Below are 20,317 nucleotides of genomic sequence, written 5' to 3'. Positions count from 1 at the left end.
TTTTGCAAAACACATGGATTCCACATTGTTTTGCTTATGGCCCCTTCACACTTAACACGAAGTTGGGTGGAAGACGCAGAAAAAGAGTGACAAAAGCCGAATTGGCGAACCACGAAACATTCCACCTGCTGTTGGGAGGGACATGCGGTCAGGCAAGCATGAACGATTCCACGGCGATGGTTTCATGCACGATCGAGTGTCTGTGCATGAACACAGTGCGAGGACGTGCATTGCGCTCAGACAGCAGCAACAGCAATGACATGCTGGACATATTATTTATGCTGTGCAGAAATCAATGGAAATGTAAAGGCACAGAACAGAACATCATAAGAACAATAAATAGACTGTTTAAATGTAAGACAATCATGTTAGTAGCCATGATTCTGTTCCCACTGGAACAACAAAAACAAACACAGACTCACACACACACAAAAACACAACCGCACTTGTTTAATATTTAATTCTTGTTATAAAAAGTGGACAATACAAGATTTATCCTCCTCCTGGATGTAAACATGGAAATACGGAACTGATATGGATGACTCTCTTTCTTTAATTTTTTACATGAATCACCTAATGCGCTCATGCCATGAACACATCAGCTGGCTCCATGTGTCCCTCTGTCTAGTCTGCTCTGAAGTACTGGTGACCGCGCTGCAAAGGTGATATGTGATTTTATTTATTACAATGTGAGGAGAGCCCACCAATGCACGTGCCTCGCGGTGGCGTCTCGCTAGGTGATATTCTGCATAGCACAATATGTGTTTTCCAGTTGTGTGTAGCGATGACGCAGCAGTCAGGTGTAGCTTTGACTGCATGGTCATTGCTGAGAGGTGGTTAGGGCAATCCAGTTCATTTTTTTTCCCCGATGTCGCCATCATTTGCAGACACACATGCAGCACCGTGCCTTTCACATGGGTGATAGCAGCACATGTAACAATATGTATTCCCCAGCTGTGTGTTGCGCTGATGCTGCGGCTGCGATGTGGAACGGCGTACACTGCAGGATGGTAGCACTGAGCATGAGCGGTGGTCAGCTCCCTCCCTGCTTGACATCGAATGTCATCCATTTGACATCATGGTTGGAGGGGGACACACTCCCACGCCATCTGTTTTGCGGGAGGGAGCACGTCGCACACTTGCATGCCATTTGTGTTGTCAGGGAGCACACTCACATTTGTGTTGCTCGGTAACACACTCGAGTTGAAAATGTGGTGCCATTCGCACAGCTGGCTCGAAAGTGGTGCCCTGGTCTCTATTTTCGTGCTGGCTGCGTGAATGGCTCCGCGAAGTGGCCCACAAGTGTTGTTGGATGTTCGTGTGTGGCACACAGACTCCAGCAGACTCCGGCGGAGAGTGGGTTGACTGGCCATTCGTCTGGCATTTGATGACATTCAACAGCTGGTGTGAAGGTTGCCTCGATCGCGCCATTCGGCCACAGTTTGACATGGCCAATGATTTTGTGCAGCTCCTCAGCCGTTGCACCATGTGTTCGACATGCGTATGACATGCCGTGTGAATGCTGCAAACACAATCAGATGGCAGTGTGACCTCATCTTGCCCGCCGTTCTAATGGGTTTCCGGCACGAGCGGCACGTGAATATAGAGTGCATGTGCCATGCCCGAATGAATGTGGAAACTGCTTTACGAGGCGTACGAGTACAGCTCCGATTTCCCATGAGTGCCATTCGAACTTCTTTGTGCGCCATTCTGCCTCAGTTGTGTTACTGTATGTGTGAAGGGGCCCTTAACAAAGCGTCACACTTCACTACAAATGATCGCTACAAATGATATAAACTCACAAATTTGTTTCCTGTTGGTGCCCAGAAAAAGTACTGGAGACTATCTGGAAGATTCACTGATGTAACAAAAGTTCTGCAATAAAATATAAACTTAATGTAAATCAAAAGACTGCACAATACACTAATGAGATTGGAGACCAGTAGTTTATCAGTATAAAAATACGGTGAACGCTGTCAACATTGCCAAAGGTGATATAAAGATAAAATACTTACGAATTTTCTCTGTCATAGATGGAATAAGATGCTGTGTATGAATGTCTCCACTGCTGTTGGATTGCCAGCAAAAAATATTTATAATTTAATGATAAATAAATACAAATTTACAGCATTATAATACAAAATCAGCTGTACAACTTACCTTTGTGTAGTTGCTTTCAAAAGCGACATATTTATAATCACCAGAAAGCATGTAATCTATGGCACCCACCTGCTCCTACAATGTTTGTGGGAACACAATATATCATATATCCAGTAAAATAAGTATTTATTGTTATGAATGTTTTGTTATCAAATATATATTACAAAGGTTGAATTGCTCAAATAAAGTGTTTCCTCTTTGGTTTCAGCATTGTAGGAGAAGATGTTCCCTTCTCTTGTTTTATGCAGATACTCTTTGTCTGCAGGAACAAAAAGCCACATTGATGCCACATGAACATTGTTTTGACAGGTCTGATATCATCCTCTCAGAAGGCCAAAGAGTGCAGTAAACATACCTGATATCCATAGGAGATTGTAGGATTTCCACCTAATACTGGTATTGAAATAATCTGCAAGGGTAAACGGCTTTTTGGTATCTTCTCCTGAAAATACAGAAATAATGTTGATTACGGCTGTAATTTTGGATCCTCCTCCTCCTCCTCTTTCCCTTAACTCCTTGTGGAGTCATTGGGGTGCCATTTAGAGCTGCGGTCCACCAGTTTCCTCCATTCTTAATGGTTGTGGTTGTGTGTGGACTTCTCATCTTTTTTATATAATTATTTTGTTTGATTTCCTGTTTTCTGTTTCTTCTGCTCTGCAAAACTTTGCAAAACCTTGTAATTGTTAGAATGGCCTAAGCAGTGGGTCACCCCTTTCAGTCTGGTCTGCTTGAGGTTTCTTCCTCAATATCATCAGAGGGAGTTTTTCCTTACCACTGTCGCCTGTGTGCTTGCTCTAGGGGTTGGTATGGTTAGACCTTACTTTTGTGAAGCTTTTGTTGTGATTTGGTGCTATATAAATGAAAATAAATTAAGTTGTGTACCAACTATTACAATTCAGCAAATGTCATATTGGTCCATTCTTCGATGTTGTTCGACCATCTTTTCTTCTGCCATCCTCTCTTCCTTTTGCCTTCTACATTTCTTTTTTTTTTTTTTTTTTTGCAGGTTTTGGCAGGTCCATCTGAGCTTGTGATGTGTCCGTACCACTTAGGTTTTTACTTTCTCACTTTAGTTAAGAGATCATCGTATTCTCCTATGTGGTCTTTTATGGTCTTCCTGACGTCCTCATTTCAAATGTGGTCTTGGTAGGTGATGCCCAAGATGATCCGATAGCATCTCATTTTAAAAGCTGTTATTTTCTGTTGGTGTTCTTTGTTCAGGGTTCAGGTCTTGCAAGCGTACGTAAATATGAAAAACACAAGAGCTCTGAGGAATGTGATGTTATGCTTGGTGGTGACTGATTGGTCTTTCACGATCTTCTTCATTGCTGATGATGCCTGTGCTATTCTTGATTGAATTTCTGTATCTGAGCCATCTTCTCTGATCAGTGATCCCAAGTATTTGTTGACACTTTCCAGTTGTTGGCCGTTGATGGTGATTGGTGTTTTGATATGTTTCCAACCAATGCTCATGATCTTGGTTTGCGCCACACAAATTTCCGTTCCGAACTTACATGATGCTTGATTACATTTCAAGGCAAGTTCATGTAGTTTATCTTCTGTTCATAATTTTGGATAATTAATTTTTATTCAGTAAACATATACTAAAGATTTAGCAAACATTTAGATATTTACACAGACAATATATTTGGCTAAATGTTTAACAAAATATTAAGCTAAACATAGGCCCTGAGCTACTAAGATCCCATATAATGACTGAATACATATAATAGTAAATTGCATGGGCATTCAAAAATGTTGATGTTGGTTTTCACCCATTGTCGCGCAAGTCTTTTTATGCAGACTCTCTTTGTCAGTCTGTTTAGCAGGGCATTATGATCAATTGTATAATTGCAATAATACATGAAATGCCACTTTCAATTTGTTAATATCTACAAGTATATCATTCTGAACCTTCATCAGGGCAGTTTCAGTGCTTTGGTATATTTTATATGTTGACTGAAAAATATCCAATAATTTATGGGTAAATACAGATACGTATGTGTTGGCAGTTCAACTATTTATAGCTGCAGCATGTAATTATTCTATGTGCAATAAAACATATATTAAATGTGCCCATAAGGAGCCCATGTGGACCCCCCTCTCCCCCAATTTGTGCAATATTCTGAATCAAAATGGCAACTACATTACAAAATCTGTGTGTTTCACGTCTCCAACTGAAATGAGTGATAAAGGTGAGACATTTATTTATTTGTGGCACATGGGGGCGCTGTTTAAATTGCGGCGGCATGAACTTTGGGTACATTGGCAACATGTCACTATTTCTATGAGTTTGCACAAGACACAATCCACAAAAGAAGAAACGGATCACAAGACACACAGAGTGAAGTAATGCAAAATAGTTGAATGAAAACAAACAAACTTTTGGATTGGATCGTACGTTGTGTGCGCTTTAACTTACTGTTCAAGTAAACCGCCGGGAGGGTGATCAGTGTGATGACGACAGCAGCACCCAGCAGCACCCACAGCACCCTGCTGTAGCCCTACACACACACACACACACACACACACACACACACACACACACACACACACACACACACACACACACACACACACACACACACACACACACACACACACACACACAACTTCTCTCATCCACATCCCCAAACTTTTCTTTCTTCTCTTTTTGCTTTTTGTGAGGATATAAACTCGTTCACTGACCATGATGACGCAGACGCGCTGATCGACGGGCGGACGAGCGGTTCACGCAAAACAAACCCACGGCAGCTTTCTGACACTCAAAGTGGGAGAAAGAAGAAACGGAGCTCATCCGACTGAAGCTGCAGCAGCTCCACACACACACGCAGCTGCTCCACGCAGACATCCCCAGCACGCACGCACGCACAATCTATTTGTGCATGTACTATTTGTACTTGTACCACACACACACACACACACACACACACACACACACACACACACACACACACACACACACACACACACACACACACACACACACACACACACACACACACACACACACAAAACTAAAAAAACAAAAAAAAGACGCAATAACTTTTGCGCTTCCCGACACGTCTTCCTCAACCAGTCACTCAAGGAAGAAACGAAAAAAACAAAAACAAAAAAAACCCAAAAGCAAACAAACAAAACAACAACAAAAAACCCTGACAAAAGCAGTATTTATTTCTGCTATTCATTTTAATATTACAAGAAAAAAGTCGAAATATTATGACTTTATTCTCGTAAAATTACGACTTTATTCTCGAAGTCTTAAAATTACGACTTTATTCTCATAATATTACGACTTTATTCTCATAATATTACGACTTCATTCTCGTAATATTACGACTTTTTTCTCGTAATATTACGACTTTATTCTCGAAGTCTTAAAATTACGACTTTATTCTCATAATATTATGACTTTATTCTCGAAGTCTTAAAATTACGACTTTATTCTCATAATATTATGACTTTATTCTCATAATATTACGACTTTATTCTCGAAGTCTTAAAATTACGACTTTATTCTCATAATATTACGACTTTTTTCTCGTAATATTACGACTTTATTCTCGAAGTCTTAAAATTACGACTTCATTCTCGTAATATTACGACTTTATTCTCGAAGTCTTAAAATTACGACTTTATTCTCATAATATTATGACTTTATTCTCGTAATATTATGACTTTATTCTCGTAAAATTACTTTATTCTCGTAATATTACTACATTTTTCTCGTAAAATTACGACTTTATTCTCATAATATTACGACTTCATTCTCATAATATTACGACTTTTTTCTCGTAATATTACGACTTTATTCTCGAAGTCTTAAAATTACGACTTTATTCTCATAATATTACGACTTTATTCTCGTAATATTACGACTTTATTCTCGAAGTCTTAAAATTACGACTTTATTCTCGTAATATTATGACTTTATTCTCGTAATATTATGACTTTATTCTCGTAATATTACATTTTTCTCGTAAAATTACGACTTTATTGTCGAAGTCTTAAAATTACGACTTTATTCTCAATATTACGACTTTTTTCTCATAATATTACGACTTTATTCTCGTAATATTATACGACTTCATTCTCGTAATATTACGACTTCATTCTCGTAATATTACGACTTTTTTCTCGTAATATTACAACTTTATTCTCAAAGTCTTAAAATTACGACTTTATTCTCATAATATTATGACTTTATTCTCGAAGTCTTAAAATTATGACTTTATTCTCATAATATTATGACTTTATTCTCATAATATTACGACTTTATTCTCGAAGTCTTAAAATTACGACTTTATTCTCATAATATTACGACTTTTTTCTCATAATATTACGACTTTATTCTCGAAGTCTTAAAATTACGACTTTATTCTCATAATATTATGACTTTATTCTCGTAATATTATGACTTTATTCTCGTAAAATTACTTTATTCTCGTAATATTACTACATTTTTCTCGTAAAATTACAACTTTATTCTCATAATATTACGACTTCATTCTCGTAATATTACGACTTTTTTCTCGTAATATTACGACTTTATTCTCGAAGTCTTAAAATTACGACTTTATTCTCATAATATTATGACTTTATTCTCGAAGTCTTAAAATTACGACTTTATTCTCATAATATTATGACTTTATTCTCATAATATTACGACTTTATTCTCGAAGTCTTAAAATTACGACTTTATTCTCATAATATTACGACTTTTTTCTCGTAATATTACGACTTTATTCTCGAAGTCTTAAAATTACGACTTTATTCTCGTAATATTACGACTTTTTTCTCGTAATATTACGACTTTATTCTCGAAGTCTTAAAATTACGACTTTATTCTCATAATATTATGACTTTATTCTCGTAATATTATGACTTTATTCTCGTAAAATTACTTTATTCTCGTAATATTACTACATTTTTCTCGTAAAATTACGACTTTATTCTCATAATATTACGACTTCATTCTCGTAATATTACGACTTTTTTCTCGTAATATTACGACTTTATTCTCGAAGTCTTAAAATTACGACTTTATTCTCATAATATTACGACTTTATTCTCGTAATATTACGACTTTTTTCTCGTAATATTACGACTTTATTCTCGAAGTCTTAAAATTACGACTTTATTCTCATAATATTATGACTTTATTCTCGTAATATTATGACTTTATTCTCGTAAAATTACTTTATTCTCATAATATTACTACTTTTTTCTTGTAAAATTACGACTTTATTCTCATAATATTACGACTTTATTCTCGTAATATTATGACTTTATTCTCGTAATATTACATTTTTCTCGTAAAATTACGACTTTATTGTCGAAGTCTTAAAATTACGACTTTATTCTCAATATTACGACTTTTTTCTCGTAATAGTACGACTTTATTCTCGTAATATTATACGACTTCATTCTCGTAATATTATGACTTTATTCTCGTAATATTATGACTTTATTCTCGTAATATTACGACTTTATTCTCGTAATATTACAACTTTTTTCTCGTAATATTACGACTTTATTCTCGAAGTCTTAAAATTACGACTTTATTCTCATAATATTACGACTTCATTCTCGTAATATTACGACTTTTTTCTCGTAATATTACAACTTTATTCTCGAAGTCTTAAAATTACGACTTTATTCTCATAATATTATGACTTTATTCTCGTAATATTATGACTTTATTCTCGTAAAATTACTTTATTCTCATAATATTACTACTTTTTTCTTGTAAAATTACGACTTTATTCTTGAAGTCTTAAAATTACGACTTTATGCTCATAATATTACGACTTCATTCTCATAATATTACGACTTTATTCTCATAATATTACGACTTCATTCTCGAAGTCTTAAAATTGCGACTTTATTCTCATAATATTACGACTTCATTCTCGTAATATTACGACTTCATTCTCGTAATATTACGACTTTATTCTCGTAATATTACGACTTTATTGTCGAAGTCTTAAAATTACGACTTTATTCTCAATATTACGACTTCATTCTCGTAATATTACGACTTCATTCTCGTAATATTACGACTTTATTCTCAAAGTCTTAAAATTACGACTTTATTCTCATAATATTCCGACTTCATTCTCGTAATATTACGACTTTATTCTCGAAGTCTTAAAATTACGACTTTATTCTCATAATATTACGACTTCATTCTCGTAATATTACGACTTCATTCTCGTAATATTACGGCTTTATTCTCGTAATATTACGGCTTTATTCTCGAAGTCTTAAAATTACGACTTTATTCTCATAATATTACGACTTTTTTCTCGTAATATTACGGCTTTATTCTTGAAGTCTTAAAATTACGACTTTATTCTCATAATATTATGACTTTATTCTCGTAATATTATGACTTTATTCTCGTAATATTATGACTTTATTCTCGTAAAATTACTTTATTCTCATAATATTACTACTTTTTTCTTGTAAAATTACGACTTTATTCTCGAAGTCTTAAAATTACGACTTTATTCTCATAATATTACGACTAACGAATAACTAGGAGAAGCTTTTTCATAATTTTGAGATAATTTCTTTCTCATGATTCTAAGTTTTTAAAATTAGGATCGATATAGATCATTTTTGATTAGTGGAGTCTGTGTTGCATCACATTTATTATTTCTCCCAATGAGTGACGTCACTAGTGTGCATTTTCCTCCCATGCGTTTCGCACTCAATACTCCGTATCTTTAGAATGGTCTCTGTAGATACGGGTCCGTACCCGTCGCCACGGCCTTTTGTAAAAGTGAGGAGTGAACTGCTTGGTCTTACTGCCTTCTGATTCCTGATCTAAGAAGAAACACCTAATTTTAAGTAAAATATCAAGAAAATAAATGATGCAGATCTATTTAGATGTTATATGAATGATTTCCAAAGGTATAGCATTTCATTTGTTGGATTGCGCGTTCCATCTTTCACTCATGTAAATATTTTTTCTTCGACTGCTCTCTTCACTGAAAAAAGAGAATGTTTGAACCAACTTAAAAAAGTGTTACAATTTGTAAAAACTTGAATGAATTAAGTTGTTTGAACTTAAGTTTGAAATTTAAATCAACTCTAACTTACAAACTTAAGATCAAACAACTTAATTCATTCAGGTTTTTACAAATTGTAACACTTTTTTTTTTAAGTTCGTTCAAACATTCTTTTTCAGTGTTGTATTTTCACTTGGGGTCAGACCCAAGGTGGGTCTGCAAGTTGATTTGGCACAAGGTTTACACCGGATGCCCTTCCTGACACAACTCCACACTACATGAAGAAATGTGGCAGGGGTGGGGTTTGAACAGGGAACCTTCTGCACTGAAACCAAGCACACTAACCACTTGTCCACCATCCCTGCTTTAATATTGCACTAATAAATTACCAAATAATTACTATTGCACTAATAAACATTGCTTTTTTTTTTGCACTACTAACTCATCATTATGAAGTTTGAGTTGGTAAGTTGTAATTATGACATAGTATCTCACAATAAACAGATATGTCGTAAAAGTTCGCAATAAGATACAAAGTCATATGTATGAAATGCTAAGTCAAAATTATCAAATGCTGCCATGAGAAATTAAGTCATAGTTAGAAGATGCTGCTATATTTAAGTAATACCAAGTCATAATTATGGGATATTAAGATTTAGGATATTTTAATAAACACTATCTCACAATTATGAGACAGTATCACAGCTGTGAGAAAGTTACTCATCCCTGGGATACTATTTCATCTTTGCGATACCACAGTAGTTCAAATTACAGGAAGTGATGAGAACCAAATGACATATGATTATGGTACACTCTAAAAAAGGAACTGCTGTCTCAACGAGAAAAACTGATGTAACAATTTGCATAGATTTTTAAAATTTATTTCACCTTAGTTATTTATAGTTTATATCAACTGAGTTAATGCCACAAGACGTCTCTAGTTGAAATAAAAAAAAAAATCTATGCATATTGTTACATCACGTTTTCTCAGTGACAATAGTTCATTTTTTAGAGTGTATCTCAAAATTAAGAGATAGTATATAAACAGGGCTAAAACTTCTCATAACTGTATTACTAAGTTATAACTGATATGCTGTTACAAAATATGTCATAACTATGATATACTGTTGTGTTTGTAAGAAACCATGTGCCATCTATGAGAAACATCATATTTATGAGAGACTAAGTCACCATTATGACGTACTACCTCATAATTATCAGATGGCTTAATATTTATGAGATACTACAATACAGAGGGGTGTCGTATATACGTATAAGTAAGCAACGCTGTGGATTTATGAAAAACTATATCACCTTGCAGTTGAGATCCAAAGTCATTATGATACAGTAAGTCATAAGTACATTATGAGAAGCCACATTAAAATGTCTTACAAGAGACAGTAGTATCATAAAAAGATTGTCATATTGAGACAGTAACTAAAATTATATCATTACAAGATACTACTATTTTAATGAGGTAAGTCATGAGATGCATAATCAGAAATGAAACAGGTCATAAATATAAAATTATGTCATGAACCTGAAGAGGATCAATGGAACAGATCAGTTTATATAATCATGTTTCTTACAGCTGTAAGATATTAACAATTAGGAGAAAGCAACTCAAAAAAATTAGATGGTAAAACCGATCTATGAGAAATGTCCTTCCATTAATGAGAAAGAAGTACATAATAATGAAAATAAGGTAGTCAATATTTTTATTTCAAATGGTGGAAAGAGGCTGAGCCAGAATACACATCAGCACCATAAATAAAATGTAAATTCAAGAGCTTAAGACATTCTATTTTTAAGTAAACATGGTTTAAATTCCTTATTTGTGATGCCAATCTTAAAGAGGTTTGAGAGAAAACCATCTCATGAATATTTCTTAAAACAGCCCTGTCAGACATTTATGACTCACCTTCAGTTGGGCTAAATGTAAAATATCACACCTGTTTGCTTACATGTTTGCTGACAGGTGGACTCTGAGGAGACATCAGGCGTAGAGACTTCAATCCCGTGAGACCAGTCGTTTGGAAAGGTTTTTCCACCCATTTATTCAGCATCTTTACTTCCTCCAGTGATCCAAATCATCAATACATTTAGCATTTAAAAAAGTCAACACAAAAATCTAACATTCCCACAATAATATGCTGATTTAATTCACATCTTCACCAATAAAACACCAACTTGACAAATCTTGGACTCTGCACCTGACCCCAAATGCAACAGCAACAACAACAAAAACACGTGTTTTAAACTCCTAGGTATTAGAAAAGGAAACACTTGAACACTAAAAAAGTCAGAGTTTGGTAAAACCCAAAAACCTCAAATACGCCATTGGCTGAGGTGGTCCCCCATGTGCATAAGATGTCCCTTAAATTTTTATTCATATCTTTGAACTAGACCATTGAACATATACAAAAGTTTGGTTAGACGTTTGCTACCTGGCAGTAACTGAGAAAATGACGCCATAAGCCACGCCCACCTTCCCCGCACACCTGGTAGTATACTTCAGGGGTAGGGGAAACAGAAATTCCTATATCTCTAGATATACCAATCAGAGAACAATATATATCTTAAAATGTTTGTATTCAAACCCTTTCCAATTTTGCCCGTTAAGTGTGCAAAATAATATGCAAATGAAATATCCAAGGGTCAAAAGGTCACAAAAACATGTACAAAATGAAAATCTTGCAATGTAGCCTATAGTAGCAAATTTGCTAATTTTGAGACAAATACTGCATGGACACTAGATAAGATCCATCTCAGTCTATCATCATGCATTTTTAACCTTTTCATTCTTATAGTGTTACATAACATCTGTTCAAAATATGTCTAAAATCTAAACGCATATTCGTTGTTAAGGATTCAGTGTTTAGTTGGAGTATGTTGGTCAGTATGTACCAGTCTAAGCTCAATAGCTTTACAGTTGTATGCAAAAGTTTGGGCACCCCTGATAATTTTCATGATTTTCCTTTATAAATCATTGGTTGTCTGGATCAAAAATTTCAATCAAATATATCATATAGCAGATGAACACACTGATATTTGAGAAGTGAAATGAAGTTTCTAGTATTTACAGAAAGTGTGCAATAATTATCTAAACACAATTGGTCAGGTGCATAAATTTAGGCATCCTTGTCATTTTATTGATTTTAATACATTTAGCATTAATTACTGGAACACAAGATTGGTTTGGTGAGCTCACTGACCCTTGACCTCCTTACACAGGTGAATCCAATCATGAGAAAGGGTATTTAAGGTGGCAATTTGCAAATGTTTCCCCTCTTTGCATCTCTTCTAATGAGTGGCAACATGGGAGCCTCTAAACTCAAATGACCTGAAAACAAAGACTGTTGAACATCATGGTTTAGAGGAAGGATACAAAAAGCTATCTCAGAGATTTCAGCTGTCAGTTTCCACTGTGAGGAACATAGTGAGGAAATGGAAGACCGCAGGCACAGTAGTAGTTAAGGCCCGAAGTGGCAGGCCAAGAAAAATCTCAGATAAGATGAAGTGAAGGATGGAGACAACAGTCATAGTCAATGCACAGACCTGCTCTAAAGACCTACAACATGATCTTGCTGCAGTGTCTCTGTGCATCGTTCAACTATACAGCGCACTTTGCACAAAGAGATGCTGTATGATGCTGTAATGCAGAGGAAGCCTTTTCTGCATAAATGCCATAAACAGTCGACTGAGGTATGCTAAAGCACATTTGGACAACCCAGCTTCATTTTGGAATAAGTATGTATTTCTTTTTTTTTTCCACAGAAGCTGTGATGTGGTTACACATGTACTCTAGCTGCTCACACTGTATTCCTATGTTGAAAACCATCGCAGCGGCATCGCTCATGCCTGCCCATCGGCTTGATGTTTTCTCGGTTCACTCATACGAGCTGTTCCATTGTGATCTGCCCTGATTTGTACTTATCCGTACTATGTGTGAAGGGGCCCTAACAGTGGTAACTGTCGAGATACAACACATTAAAATTAGAATGAAATAAAGCTACTCTTCACCAGAACAGAATGAACAAAAGGCCCCCAACATTAAACAAAGCCCAAATCTGAAAAAAACATTGCAAAAATACATAGATTTGCAGACATACGTACATGTGGCTAAAAAAAGAACCAACAAACAGTAACATTCAAACTCAAAATTCCTTGAGTGCACTTACGACATCTTTTTTTTCAGTTACTGCCGGGGTAGCAATTTTTCATGAATGAGGATAAAGATATTGGGATCATCGTAGTCTGTTAAATATGTGGCTTGAGCGAGATGCACGTAGAGTCAACCTAGATTAAAATCACTTAACGCTACAAGTAGGGATGGGTATTGATAAGATTTTAGCGATACTGATACCATTATCGATTCCGCTTATTGATCCAATTCCTTATCGATTCCCTTATCGATACCTCTTGTGAATTTTCTGTGTACTAAAAGTAGGCTTTATAGGTTTTCTATGTCAACATTTTATTGGGTCTTAAAGTAAACAAATATGAAATTGATCCTTAAACTCTGGACATAATAAACTCTACATGGTGGATCCTTGAACTCTGGAGATAAATAGAAGTAAAATCTGTAGTTTTGTCAAAAGCATTTCCTTTCAAACATTATTGGCATGAATGTCTTTCCATACATCTAAGCTGAGCTCAGCTGACTGCGCTGCACGTCAGGACGTAATTCATAAAAATGCAGGAAGCCTCACTTGTGGAGGAAAAAACCTTTTAGTCGATTGTAGTTTATTGTCTGTATTACAGCGTTTGGAAAGAGGTGTCATTTTATTTAAAGCAGCAATTCATTTTGAAGTTATTAATTCTGACCGCACTCTGTCTTGGCAGAGAGCCGTGCAGCGTTTGGAGCCACGCCAACAGAACAGAGGATGATTCTCTTTTCCTGACTTCAACGAGACAAGAGTCCCAGTTAGTGACTTTAATCCACACAAAAGTGACTCACGATTGACATATTTTAATGGCTTTGAGAGGGGTTAAGAATCGGACTTGCCGTTTCTGAAGAGAAGCAAATCAAAGAACCAACAAGCCAGGGGATCGAAGCACTGCTTCACTGGTTCACGCTTCAAAGTGGAGTCATGCTGCAGAAGCGGTTGATTACAGAGCCACTGCAGGGTCTGTAATCAATGTAGAGAAATGATCATTTTCCCGAAAAACACCCTCAAAAACAACGGCCGCTCTGAAGGACCAATAAGGGAATCATTAAGCAAAAAGGCTATTGATGTCGGTGGATCGAATCAATTCTTAATGATCCCCAAAAAGAACCGGCATTCGATACGCAACCTTAGCAACAAGAGAGCTCAGTTCATTTAAGTGCAAATTTGAATGAAGCTTGATGAAAATGTTGGAACTGACGGTTGTATATGCTCAGAATCTTTTTTCAAAAGGTCTTTTGGAAAGATGGAATCTGACCTGGATATTTGAATATTAAAACAAAACAAAATGGGTCATTTTGAATCTGGGTGGAGATACAGTACACTCCATCAAATGCCCTTCTGGCTCATTCTGTATCTTCATCCTCTGGGTTTTGAGACACCCAGCTTGCATAGTCAAAGTCAGTAAACTTGACTGCAAGCTCATTCCACTTGGTGCATTTGCTGATCTTCTTTCCATTGCATGTCACCACAAAGTTTTTCACATGGAGGCAGGGACACTCAATCCCACGGTACTGCATCATGGAACCCCAATTCTGCAACAGAAGACATGACTTAATGGAAAACAATGAAGTTGGGTGGACAGCAAGCGTGTCTACTGCACGAACAACAATGGAACAGATTTTGGCTTCAAATTTTAAAAAAGATGCATTGCATATAAAAGCCCACATCAGAAAAACTTGGGGCAGTATGGAAAATGCAAGAAACAAAGAAACACACACACCCACACACACATTCAGATTCTTTATTGTCACTGTAACCAGTACAATGAAACGTAAGGTGCAGCCTTTCAGTGCAAACATAAACCTTAGTAAACTAGGCGCAGACATGAAAGGTCTGAAGAAGATAAGAAAATAAACAATTTTTTTCTTTTTAAATTTGCGCTCTGGACGTACCACTTTCAGTGAGTTAAATTTTATAAGTATGTACTGGCAAAGAAGAGACTGCATATAAAAAGAGAAAAGTATGTACAAAACTGTGAATATTTCAGTGGCAGTGGATACTGCACATAAACAAATATTGCACTCCTTTCAAGTGTGGCATGTGAACTGGCTATTTTGCTCCAGTGGCATTCATAGCTCTAACAGTGGTTGGGTAGAAACTGTTTTATAATCTATTTGTGCATGTACTATTTGTACTTGTACCACACACACACACACACACACACACACACACACACACACACACACACACACACACACACACACACACACACACACACACACACACACACACACACACACACGCACGCACTCTTTATTGTAATTTTAACCAGTACAACAAAAGGTAAGGTGCAGCCTTTCAGTGCAAACATAAACAGGAGTAAACCAGGCACAGACACGAAAAGTCTGAAGAAGAAAAGAAAAGAAACATCAAATTTAACTCAATGAAAGTGGTACATCCAGAGTGCAAATTTAAAAAGAAGAAGAAAAAAAAAATCTTATGTACATATTGGCAAAAAAGAGATTGCATCTAAAAAGAGAAAAGTATGTACAAAACTGTGAATATGAGGTCTGTTAGAAAAGTATCCGACCTTTTTATTTTTTTCAAAAACCTGATGGATTTGAATCACGTGTGCTTGCATGAGCCAACCTTGAACCTTCGTGTGCATGCATGATTTTTTTCACGCCTGTCGGTTGCATCATTTGCTTGTAAGCAGCCTTTGTGTGAGGATGGGTGTAGTCTCTCATTGTTTTTTCTTTGCAAGGAAATGGCGGAACGACTGGAGCAGCACGACTGCATCAAATTTTGCCAGAAACTGGGCGACAGCCAGGTGGAAACCATTTGGATTATTCAGACGGCTTTTGGTGACGATCCTATGGGCATCACACAGATTAAGGAGCGGTACAACTGGTTTAAAGACGGCCGCACAACGGTGGAGAGTGCACCGCGCTCCCGTCGGCCATCAACATGCTGAAATGACCAGATCATTTCCAAAGTGAACGCTGTGATGATGTGGGACCGTCGTGTGACTATCTGAGGAATTGCGGAAGAGGTGGATATCAGCACTTTTTCGGCACATTCCACTGTGACAGAAGATTTTGCCATGAAAAGAGTTGCAGCGAAATTCATAGTCATGAAGCTGATGGCGGAGCAAAAGCTCCTCCGTGTTGAAGTCTCACAGGACATGTTGTGACATGCCCAGCTCGTCCACCATTCAGAAGATTCAGACGGCTTTCGGTGGCTTTTCAGTCATGTGACTATCCGAGAAATTGTGAGCATGTCCCACATGTCCTGTGAGGCTTCATCACAGAGGTGCTTTTGCTGCGCCATCAGCTTTGTGCCGATGAATTTCGCTGCCACTCTTTTCATGGCCAAATCTTCTGTCACAGTGGAATGTGCCGAAAAAGTGCTGATGTCCACCTCTTCCGCAATTTCTCGGATAGTCACACGACGGTCCCACATCACCACAGCGTTCACTTTGGAAATGATGTGGTCATTTCAGCACGTTGATGGACAACCGGAGCGTGGCTCGCTCTCCACCGTTGTGCGGCCGTCTTTAATCCGGTTGTACCGCTCCTTAATCTGTGTGATGCCCATAGGATCATCACCGAAAGCCGTCTGAATAATCCGAATGGTTTCCACCTGGCTGTCGCCCAGTTTCTGGCAAAATTTGATGCAGTCGCGCTGCTCCAGTCATTCTGCCATTTCCTTGCAAAGAAAAAAGACAAGAGACTCCACCCATCCTCACACAAAGGCTGCTTACAAGCAAATGACGCAACCGACAGGAGTGAAAAAAATCACGATGCGCACGAAGGTTCAAGGTTGGCTCATGCAAGCACACGTGATTCAAATCCATCAGGTTTTTGAAAAAAATAAAAAGGTCGGATACTTTTCTAACAAACCTCATATTTCAGTGGCAGTGGATATTGCACATAAACAAATATTGCACTCATTTCAAGTGTGGCATGTGAACTGGCTATTTGGTTCCAGTGGCATTCATACTGTAGCTCTAACAGTGGTTGGGTAGAAACTGTTTGTCAATCTACTTGTGCATGTACTATTTGTACTTGTACCACACACACACACACACACACACACACACACACACACACACACACACACACACACACACACACACACACACACACACACACACACACACACACACACACTTGCATTTACTTTGACTCTATTTCATTGCAGATAGCATGAACCAAAGATACTGTGTGGCCAACATCATTGTTCATATATTTCCATTTCTGCAACACATAAAAACAAGAACAATCAGAGATTTCTGAAGTCCGCCAATCCTGATCCGGATCACCTCCAAAATGCAGTGAGTCTTCCATGCCCTAATATCTATCTGTGGTGCAAATTTGGTGAGAATCTGTGAAGTAGTTCTGATGTAATCCTTCAACGCCTATATAAAGTAAAACTTGACGGATGTAAAAAGTCTAAAAATAAATAAATTAATTTTAAAAAGTTGGAATGGGAGCAATTAAGTGCTTTTCATGGCAGTGCCTCAGGGGTGAGGAAGACTGTCTCTTGGTCGATTCCTGGACAGGATGGTGGATGTAGACAAGACTGACAAGCCCAGTCTTGACATGCACTGTTTTGACAGGGACACGGTTGCTTTGGGAAGCTTCTGTCAGTCAAGATCTTGCGCTCTCTCCTTCCTCTTTCTCTTCTTCTCCTCTGTGTTGTTCATCCACATTTTTTCAAAGACTTCATTCCCATGTGGATCATTACTCACCAGCTGGCTCTATCTCTCACTTGTTCTTTCCAGGTTCTCCAGTTGATGGAGCAGCTCTTGAGCTTTTGCTTCAGGAGGTCCTTGCTCCTATGGACCATTTTCCTTCACCTAGCTGGTATCAGAAGATCTGTTTGGGTAGTTGGCTGTCATCCATCCTAACAATGTGACCCACCCACCGAAGATGGTTTTGGATGATGACACACTCAGTGTTCTGGAGCTTGTCTTCAGCCACGATGCTGATGTTGGTACGTTAGTGGTCCCACTTGATACAGAGGATACTTCTCAGGATACGTTGGTGGAATTGCTCAAGGATTTTCATGTGGCAGCAGTAGGTGGTCCAGATCTCAGATCCATACAGCAGGGTGGGCATGACAGCGGCTTTGCAGACGAGGATTTCCGTCTCGTGTTGAAGGTCTCTGTTGTTGAAAACATGGGTACGATCTGGCTGAAGACAGTTCCTGCACACTTGAGTCAGTGTTGGCTCTTGTCACAAAAACATGAAATGATAGTGTCATTTCAGGTGATGTTAAGTGATTGTAATCATAAGTGTATGAGTGTTTGAGGAGAGAAAATGGGCAGAAGATCTCCAGTTTGTCAAAACTGCACTGGAAAATTATTCAAATGTTTAAAAATGGCATTCCTCAAAGAGGACTGGAAGTGGGTTTCCTCTTATCATCATAACGTACACATTAGGTTCTTTCTCCTTGTAGATCTGGAGTCACTTCAGAACATACATCTGTTGAGGGTACACCAAGTTACGTGCACACACTGCTGTACACCCCACAACCCATTCCTGCCATGCATATGAGACGGAAGACAGCAGGAGTTGCTGTGCAACAGCAGTCTGTAAATCTCACTCCCCAATAGCTAAAAGGATTCTATGTCCACAAGGCCAGAGCCTTGGGTTTTAGCCTTCTGGTTAGAGAATCCGCCTTCCATGCCAGTGACTGCGAGTCCCGAGAGAAGAGAGTGGGAGGAGTTGAAACACAATGCAGACATGACACTACATATACTTCACTGATCCTTTTGCTAAAAATAATCACTATAATTTAATCCACCCACATAGGTGATAGGGCACTTGGGGGTGTCAATTTTTATCCACAGCCAGGTGATCTTGAGTATCTAGGGGCAGTAGTCCTTGGCCAGAAGTCCTGGGAGTCCCTGGGCTTATGACTACAGTTCTCTGTTTGTGGTCCACCCTGTGCCCCTGGTGATTAATTCCATCTGTGTATGTGGGCTGTTGATTGCTTGATGGTTCTGGTATGGCCTTGGTGACCCCATGGAGGGCAGGGCGCATATCTGGGCTTGAGAGCTGAGGGGTACCTTCCCTTTCAATCTGGTGCAATGGGTTTAGCCTCAGTGGGTGCAGTCAGATCAGGTCTGGGACTATATACGCGTGGCACCAGAATATATGCTGGTGCCATGTGTCACCACATCTCCCACACTCTGGAACTGCCTTGTGTCCTGGATGGTGACCACCCGGGCAGACTACTGGTCTGTTCCCATGTCTCAAATGTAAACATCCATCTGCCACAGCCAAGTGAAAGATGGGTGTCCCTTTGTCCTTCTCCGGGCACTGGGGTCCTCAACACAGAGGCACCTTCAGTACATGCTAGATCATGCCAAGAGGAATGCGCTACATGGCTAAAATGTCAGACCTGACGCTTCCTCACCACGCAAATGATACATCTGAATCTCCCTAAGTAACTCGTCTTTTGACATGAAATCTTTCCAGCAGTACCCAAGGATCTGCTGAAGAGACCTTGTACCAAAGATGTTGAGTTGGTGCCTTAGATCACTGGTTAGCATCCAACTCTCACAACCATACAAAAAACCGGAGCCTAAAAAAATGTTTTCCTGCAATGATACTGGCACTGCCAAACACCTCTGTCCTGTGACTTTGAGACTCCATAAGCTCTATCCAGGCATTCTTCTGATCTCAAAGACATTGGAGCCACAGACATGAATGTCACTGGCGAGATAAGAGAATGTCTCTACTAGTGTGGATATTATTCTTGATCTAGGACGATCACAAACCCAGGAAGTGCAGTGGACACAACAAAAGGCATGATGCAAGACTGATAGATCACTCAATGACAGAAATGTAACAAAACAAACATCTACTAATCATTGTCCATCATAGCGGGACAACTGAATAGACAACAACGAGATGTAAATAAGAGTCCCAGTATAACAGACCAGTTAGTGATCACATTGATGCCAGATCAGTCACTGACATTTGATGCATTTATAAAGGACACCATGGAGACCTTTAT

The 20,317-nt window shown here is 38.1% G+C and overlaps 2 protein-coding genes across 2 annotated transcripts in view; both read right to left on the bottom strand.

Moving 5' to 3' along the window:
- The window catches only part of fap (fibroblast activation protein, alpha), a 28,010-nt gene extending 22,999 nt beyond the window's left edge, over window positions 1-5,011 (bottom strand). Inside the window, exons 1-7 of the mRNA XM_034186991.1 lie at window positions 4,849-5,011; window positions 4,583-4,664; window positions 2,516-2,602; window positions 2,325-2,419; window positions 2,161-2,235; window positions 2,016-2,068; window positions 1,803-1,875 (exon numbers count right to left, since the gene is read on the bottom strand). Coding sequence (XP_034042882.1) covers window positions 1,803-1,875; window positions 2,016-2,068; window positions 2,161-2,235; window positions 2,325-2,419; window positions 2,516-2,602; window positions 4,583-4,664; window positions 4,849-4,851 — 468 coding nt within the window. The 5' untranslated portion in view covers window positions 4,852-5,011. The remainder of the gene's footprint in view (window positions 1-1,802; window positions 1,876-2,015; window positions 2,069-2,160; window positions 2,236-2,324; window positions 2,420-2,515; window positions 2,603-4,582; window positions 4,665-4,848) is intronic.
- Window positions 5,012-14,641: 9,630 nt separating this feature from the next.
- Window positions 14,642-20,317, bottom strand: part of LOC117524672 (interferon-induced helicase C domain-containing protein 1-like) — a 35,036-nt gene continuing 29,360 nt past the window's right edge. Inside the window, exon 14 of the mRNA XM_034186486.1 lies at window positions 14,642-14,880. Coding sequence (XP_034042377.1) covers window positions 14,692-14,880 — 189 coding nt within the window. The 3' untranslated portion in view covers window positions 14,642-14,691. The remainder of the gene's footprint in view (window positions 14,881-20,317) is intronic.

This window comes from Thalassophryne amazonica, chromosome 14 (genome assembly GCF_902500255.1).
Source record: "Thalassophryne amazonica chromosome 14, fThaAma1.1, whole genome shotgun sequence".
Taxonomy (NCBI): domain Eukaryota; kingdom Metazoa; phylum Chordata; class Actinopteri; order Batrachoidiformes; family Batrachoididae; genus Thalassophryne; species Thalassophryne amazonica.
Note: the sequence above shows the minus strand (reverse complement) of the source record. Positions and strands in the feature narration are given on the sequence as shown.